This window comes from Muntiacus reevesi, chromosome 15, assembly GCF_963930625.1.
Source record: "Muntiacus reevesi chromosome 15, mMunRee1.1, whole genome shotgun sequence".
NCBI lineage: Eukaryota > Metazoa > Chordata > Mammalia > Artiodactyla > Cervidae > Muntiacus > Muntiacus reevesi.
The window spans coordinates 39543717-39552075 of NC_089263.1; the positions used below are offsets into that span (position 1 = coordinate 39543717).

The following is an 8359-nucleotide window of genomic DNA, read 5'->3' on the forward strand; positions in this document are numbered from 1 at the left end:
TGATTCCACTTACATAGAACATCTAGAATAGCAAATTCACAGAACTAGAAAGCAGATTAGATGGTATGAGGGGTTGGGGGGAGGGGGAGTGAAGAGTTACTGCTTAACGGGTACAGTTTCTCTTTCTGGTGATTAAAAATTTTGGGAATAGATAGTGGTGATAATTGCAAAATACTGTGAATTTAATGCCACCAAAATGTACAATGAAAAATAAATGGTGTTATATGTTACATGTATTTTACCACAAAGTAAAAAGAAAAAATCACATTTTCAACATTACCCACCGCATTTTCAACATTACCCACCACATTTTATAGCCCTTATAATATTTATAAATCTAACGATCGTACAGTCCAGGTGTCTCTCTAATATAGACAGTATATCATATACAAAAGCTGAGTATTTATCTCTGATGATGTCTTTGACTAAGAGTCCACTGTTTGCTCTGGGATCCAAAATTTACATGTCGTCTTCTGAATTTAGGTTTTCTGTCCTTTCTGACGAGGAATCCTCACTGAATGTTGACTCAAAAAGAACAAGGACAGACTTCTTGAAAACTTTTCTGAAGTTCTCCCCAATAAAGAGGTAGAGTGTGGGAGAAAACACAGTATTGAAGGTGGTAGTTACCACTGTGAGTAAGAGAGTCAACTGGAAAAACAGAGATCTGTTTTCAGAGAGAAGTAAGCCTTGGTATACATGATAGGGCATCCAACACACAAAGAAGGAGACAATGGCTGTCATCATGACTTTGAAGGGCTTGCTGGATTTCAACAGTCCCCTCTCTTTCATCTTTTTGGCTACTCTTTCATAACAAAAGGTGATGATGAGGAAAGGCAGAAGGAAGCCCAGCAAGAAGCGGCTGCTGAAACAGGCTACATGAATCCATTTCCTTAATGTTTGCATCTTTTTGCTATCCCAGTTAGTAGACACAGCATAGTTGTTCTCGCAGGTCACCCTTCCTTTATGGTCAGCATGTGTCTCCCTGAAAACCACATAGGGCATGCCAAGGGCAGCAGCAAAGATCCAGATTCCCAGGATGATGCTGGAAGCCCAGCGTGGGGTTCGATGCAGCTGTGACCACACCGGGTGAAAAGTGAGAAGGTAACGATCAACACTGATGGCCGAGATGAAGAAGACGGAGGCGAACATTGCTGCATACAAAATGCTGTTGAAGATCTTGCACGTGGCCCTTCCAAAGCTCCAGTGATTATCTTGAAGGTGAGAGATGGCCAAAAATGGCAAAAATAATATTGAAATAAAATAGGAGAGAATGAGATGAAAATATAAGAGAGTATTGACAGTCTTTTTCATTTTGAATTTTAGCACCCATAGATAGAGACCATTGGTGATAGTGCCAATTAAAAATGACATAAACAAAAGAACTACAACAATCACTCTTGAGGCAGAAGTTGAGATGTGAGTTCTGTTTCTTATTAAAGTAGAGTCATTGAGCAGGTAGTCAGTAGAGTTGGTCAGGTCCATAATTGGAATGAGAAACTGGAAATGACAACAAAAAAGAAGCAAAGGACATGATTAAACATGGAAATTAAAATAGTAATTTTTGCATATTAATATTCAAAATGGCAGTGTTTTTAAAATGACAGATAATATTTCTGCAATAATACAAATTAGGTATTTTTCTTTATTTTTGTATGAGGAATTAGGATCAGATTAATTTGAGCACCAAATATAGAAACACTATAGATGCAATGAATTAATGTGAAACAGAAATAACATTTGGAATATTTTTACTTTGTTAAGTGATTTAGGTAGCTCAAAGTATTCTAATTAGGGATTAGCCAGAAGTCTGACTCTTCTTGATAGGCACAGGTTCTTGAATAAGGCAGTGTAGAAACAGTTTTACTTGACTAGGACTTGGTTAGGGTAATGTTGCTAATGAAACTGAATAACAAATATAACAATGGCTGCAAATTAGTAATCATGCTGGAGCTATAGTTAGACTTCTCCAATGAGCTAATTATATATAATAAATGTTATTAGCTATTAATAGTATTTAACACTCAGTTCATATGGGAGCTCTCTGGCACTGTGAGATCATGAAGGGCCTTCCAAAATCAATGAAAGAGGAGGGTGTATTGTAGAACCTCATAGCTGCTCTTTCTTTCTTGGAGAGGAGAGAGAAGTCAAGGAACTTATATTTATCCAATACTTGTTGTATGCAAGGAGCTTTATATAAAAATAGTTTTTTTTCCATATAAAGGCAAATATTTAAACAGAGGAGAAAATGAAGGAGGGGTTTAATTTCTTATTCATCAACATCTCCCATCATACCTCCACTGTGGCAGGTGGGGAGCCCTACCAGTGTTTTGTTATTTCTTTGAAAATTGGAAATTCATGTATAGTGTTTTTTTAATTAAAAAAACTTTATTGCAGTATAGTTGATTTACAATGTTGTGTTAGTTTCAAGAGTAGTGCAAAGTGAATCAGTTATATATATACACATATCCACTCTTTTTTAAATATATTCTTTTCCCATATAGGCCATTACAGAGTATGGAGGAGAGTTACCTGTGCTATGCAGCTGTTTCTTATTATTATCTATTTTTTATATAGTAGTGTGTATATGTCAGTCCCAATCTTCCAATTTATGCCTCTTCCCTTTTATCTCCTGCTAACCATAAGTTTGTTTTCTACATGTGTGACTCTACTTCTGTTTTGTAAATAAATTCATTTGTACCCTCATTTTTTTAGATTCCACATATAAGAAATACCATATGATATTTGTCTTTCTGTGTCTGACTTTCTTCACTCAGTATGACAATCTCTAGGTCTATCCACATGTGTAGTATTTTAATGGTGTTCCATGAAACAGAGTCTTTGATGATTCAGAATATCCTATTTCTTGAATAAATGCCCCTATAGTATTGAAAATATAGACCTGAGAATATTTTGGAAAATAGTTATTATAATAGAATCATATCAACTAATTAGTTTTTGATAAACTGGGTAAAGCAGTAGAAATTACTATAATTTTTTTTCACTAAACAAAAACATTCTAAGAATACAGAGAGAGAAGAAATAGCATAATTGCTGTTAAAATCACAACTGCCTTAAGTTAATTCTGCCTGCTAAGGGAGTTGCAAGATTTTCCCTGCCAAGTAGAAAAATGATCCTGTTCGGGAAGATACCTTGGTAGTCTGCTTTGGGAATAAAAAGTGAAGTCTTGGGACATGGCATGGATGAGCAATGGTGAGTGAAAGAGTCGGAGCCCTAGGAAGAGGCTGGGTAGAGGTCCTGGGACTATGGGAAGAGGGAAGAGGAGTGAAGATGTTCTCCAGAGAGGGGCCACGTGAAAACACAGCAGGAGGGTGGGAGGCTTACAGAGGAGGAAGGGCCAATGAGATATTCTGAGAAGCAGAGATGACACAGGGGATTTAAAGTGAGGAATGTCTTAATGTTTCATTTTAATCCACTTGCTATGCTTTGGCACGGTGTCATGTCTCCCTTATCCTCACTAATCACAACTTTCTTGTGTTGGTGGTTGCTCTGAGGAATGGAAAGAAAAGAGCTGTGTTTTCCCTGTTTGGGAAGGAGTAGGACAAAGAGAAGAGACCGGTGGTGGGAGATGAGTTGTTAATGAGATGATGAATATGGTGGAAACTAGACAGATAGTGGGGCGTGTGTAGACAAGGAGAAACAAAATCCTATGGAGGGTTTCTGATATTGTGTGTGTAGACCTATGTGTATCTATTTGTGTGTGGTGTGTATGTGTGTACCTGTGTGTCTGTGTGCCTGTGGTCTGTCTTTATGTTTGTGGTGCATTTGTGTGTATGTGTGTGCATGGTGTGTGTGTGTCTCTAATGGTGTGTGTTTGAATTCATGGGAGGATGTGTGTGGAGGTGTGTGTGTATGTGTATGTATCTGTGATCTGAGTGTGTGTGGCATATTCTTATGGTCTCTGTGTATCAGCAGTTTGTGTGTGTATTTATCTGTGTAGTGTGTATATGTTTAGTGTTTGCCTGGTTGTGTGTATGATAGTTCTGTATGTGGATATGAGAAACTGAATTATAGAGAAGGTTTTATTAAAAATTGTGTGGCTGGGCTCCATCTAGAAGGGTGACTGAAAGTAGTGTAGGACTTGAGGAAAATCAACATCGGTAGCGATTCTGAAGAGCATATAAAGTTTCCTGCGGCTACTACTGCTGTTAAGTCGCTTCAGTCGTGTCTGACTCTGTGTGACCCCATAGATGGCAGCCCACCAGGCTTCCCCGTCCCTGGGATTCTCTAGGCAAGAATACTGGAGTGGGTTGCCATTTCCTTCTCCAATGCATGAAAGTGAAAAGTGAAAGTGAAGTCACTCAGTCGTGTCTGACTCTTCACAACCCCATGGAGTGCAGCCCACCAGGCTCCTCCGTCCATGGGACTTTCCAGGCAAGAGTCCTGGAGTGGGTTGCCATTGCCTTCCTTTTTTTTTTTTTTTTTTTAATATTATTTTATTAGTTGGAGGCCAATCACTTCACAATATTTCAGTGGATTTTGTCATACATTGACATGAATAAGCCATATAGTTACACGTATTCCCCATCCCGATCCCCCCTCCCACCTCCCTCTCCACCCGACTCCTCAGGGTCCTCCCAGTGCACCAGGCCCGAGCACTTGACTCATGCATCCCACCTGGGCTGGTGGTCTGTTTCACCATAGATAATATACATGCTGTTCTTTCAAAACATCCCACCCTCACGTTCTCCCCCAGAGTTCAAAAGTCTGTTCTGTACTTCTGTGTCTCTTTTTCTGTTTTGCATATAGGGTTATCGCTACCATCTATCTAAATTCCATATATATGTGTTAGTATACTGTAATGTTCTTTATCTTTCTGGCTTACTTCACTCTGTATAATGGGCTCCAGTTTTATCCATCTCATTAGAACTGATTCAAATGAATTCTTTTTAACGGCTGAGTAATATTCCATGGTATATATGTACCACAGCTTCCTTATCCATTTGTCTGCTGATGGGCATCTAGGTTGCTTCCATGTCCTGGCTATTATAAACAGTGCTGCGATGAACATTGGGGTGCACGTGTCTCTTTCAGATCTGGATTCCTCAGTGTGTATGCCCAGAAGTGGTATTGCTGGGTCATATGGCAGTTCTATTTCCAGTTTTTTAAGAAATCTCCACACTGTTTTCCATAGTGGCTGTACTAGTTTGCATTCCCACCAACAGTGTAAGAGGGTTCCCTTTTCTCCACACCCTCTCCAGCATTTATTGCTTGTAGACTTTTGGATAGCAGCCATCCTGACTGGCGTGTAATGGTACCTCATTGAGGTTTTGATTTGCATTTCTCTGATAATGAGTGATGTTGAGCATCTTTTCATGTGTTTGTTAGCCATCTGTATGTCTTCTTTGGAGAAATGTCTGTTTAGTTCTTTGGCCCATTTTTTGATTGGGTCGTTTATTTTTCTGGAATTGAGCTTCAGGAGTTGCTTGTATATTTTTGAGATTAATCCTTTGTCTGTTTCCTCATTTGTTATTATTTTCTCCCAATCTGAGGGCTGTCTTTTCACCTTACTTATAGTTTCCTTTGTTGTGCAAAAGCTTTTAATTTTCATTAGGTCCCATTTGTTTATTTTTGCTTTTACTAGAGCTAATTAATGAATATAGTAAAGTTGCAGGATATAAAATTAACACACAGAAATCCCTTGCATTCCTATACACTAACAATGAAAAAACAGAAAGAGAAATTAAGGAAACAATACCATTCACCATTGCAACAAAAAGAATAAAATACTTAGGAGTATATCTACCTAAAGAAACAAAAGACCTATACATAGAAAACTATAAAACGCTGATGAAAGAAATCAAAGAGGACACAAACAGATGGAGAAACATACCGTGTTCATGGATTAGAAGAATCAATATTGTCAAAATGGCTATTCTACCCAAAGCAATCTATAGATTCAATGCAATCCCTATCAAGCTACCAACGGTATTTTTCACAGAACTAGAACAAATAATCCACAATTTGTATGGAAATACAAAAAACCTCGAATAGCCAAAGTAATCTTGAGAAAGAAGAATGGAACTGGAGGAATCAACCTGCCTGACTTCAGACTCTACTACAAAGCCACAGTCATCAAGACAGTATGGTACTGGCACAAAGACAGAAATATAGATCAATGGAACAGAATAGAAAGCCCAGAGATAAATCCACGAACCTATGGACACCTTATCTTTGACAAAGGAGGCAAGGATATACAATGGAAAAAAGACAACCTCTTTAACAAGTGGTGCTGGGAAAACTGGTCAACCACTTGTAAAAGAATGAAACTAGAACACTTCCTAACACCATACACAAAAATAAACTCAAAATGGATTAAAGATCTAAATGTAAGACCAGAAACTATAAAACTCCTAGAGGAGAACATAGGCAAAACACTCTCTGACATAAATTTCAGCAGGATTCTCTATGACCCACCTCCCAGAATATTGGAAATAAAAGCCATTGCCTTCTCTGATAAAGTTTCCTAGGAACCCTGATTTATTGCACAGGACCAGGAGATTTCTTCATCCTTAAACATCTTTTGAAATGGTTTTAAAGTAGTTACTTATAAATTGGGCCTTCCCAGGTGGCACTAGTGGTAAAGAACTCGCCTGCGAATGCAGGATATGCAAAAGATGCAGGTTCAATCCCTGGGTCGGGAAGATCCTGTGGAAGAAGAAATGGCAAGTCTCTCTAGCATTCTTGCTTGGAAAATTCCAAGGATAGAGGATCCTGGTGGGCTACAGTCCATGGGACTGCAAAGAGTAGGGCGTGACTGAACACAGCACGGCATGGCACTTATAAACTAATGGGGCAGAACTGGGGCTCTGGCATCTCACCAAACTGGGTTTCAATCCTGTCTCTACCACTTACCAGTTCTGTGATTTTGGACTCTTAACTCCAAGCCTGTTTCATCTTCTAAACCCCAGTGACTTCTTATGAGGACTAAGTGAGATAATATATTTGAATCACTTACCTCCCTTCATAGCATGTATTAAGCATTCAATAACTTTTTACCTGTTTGTTGAACTTTTTATTGCCTCACTGCATGGCATGTGGAATCTTTTCCCCCTGATCAGGGATCAAACCCACACCCTCTGCACTGGAAGCATGAATTCTTAACCACTGAACTGCCAGCGAAGTCTCCTCAGCTTGTTATATTAAGGGTAGCTGGAGCCTCATTTTGCCCTTTTAATGTCATATTTCTCTTTCCCAAAGCCCAACTACTAAATTCTAGAGTACCACTAGGGATTTCTGAGAAAATCTAAATTTTCATCTATTGGGGCAAGGGCTGTCAGAGTTATTATGAAGCCTCACTATAGTGGTACCTTTGGCATAAGTGACTTTCAGGCAGACCCCACCTTAGCTTGGAAACATCAAGCTACTGTGGAGGAGGCGACCACAAGAATCTCTGGAAGCTTGATCTGGAGTGAGCCTAGAGGGTCTATTCAGATGATAGCTCTAGGATAAACCTGCTATCTCAGGGAACCTTACCTTGAAGTTGTATCTTCACACCAGACGGTCTTGGGAGGGTCAAAGGGACGCTATATCAGCAGTTTCTTCTCCAGGGACAGAGGCAAAAGTTAGTGACACTTTGCTTGCCTTTCATCTGCTTTTCTTCTTGCCTATGCTACTCCCCAGCCATGTACCTACTATTTAAATATTCAGCAAGACTTCCTCTTGCTGTTTCCCCTTCCTTTTTCTGTGGAATGTATACTCTAAAGGTGTAGGCAGAGAGCTGAGTATTTCTTCAAATCATTTCTCCATTTTAAGGAAAGATTTAAAAAATTCCATAAACAATGTTATGCTATTCAGGTTACTCTATTTCAGTTCAGTTCAGTTCAGTCACTCAGTCGTGTCTGACTCTTTGCGACCCCATGGACTGCAGCACTCCAGGCCTCCCTGTCCATCACCAACGCCCTGAGTTTACCCAAACTTATGTGCATTGAGTCAGTGATGCCATCCAACCATCTCATCCTCTGTCATCCCCTTCTCCTCCCACCTTCAATCTTTCCCAGCATTACGGTCTTTTCAAATGAGTCAGTTCTTCACATCAGGTGGCCAAAGTATTGGAGTTTGACCTTCACCATCAGTCCTTCCAATGAATATCCAGGACTGATTCCCTTTAGGGTGGACTAGTTGGGTCTCCTTGCAGTCCAAGGGACTCCCAAGAGTCTTCTCCAACACTACATTTCAAAAGCATTTTTCTGTTTAACTATTGTTATTCCATTAACAAAGCTTGTTTCTAGTGTTAAAACACTGATTAAAAATCACCTTCTCAAAAAAAATTACCATCTCATATTTGGTCATCCCACCAGACACCTACTCTGCCTTTTTTCTACCTTGTTAATTAGCATAT

The 8359-nt window shown here is 39.3% G+C and overlaps 1 protein-coding gene across 1 annotated transcript; it reads right to left on the reverse strand.

Annotated features, from left to right (window-relative positions):
- Nucleotides 1–459: 459 nt before the first annotated feature.
- Nucleotides 460–7598, reverse strand: GPR33 (G protein-coupled receptor 33). Its single transcript, XM_065906392.1, has 2 exons — nt 7495–7598; nt 460–1497 (listed from the first exon to the last, which is right to left on the reverse strand). Exon 2 carries the CDS (start codon nt 1480–1482, stop codon nt 460–462), a length of 1023 nt encoding a protein of 340 aa, XP_065762464.1. The 5' UTR covers nt 1483–1497; nt 7495–7598.
- Between the last annotated feature and the right edge of the window lie 761 nt (nt 7599–8359).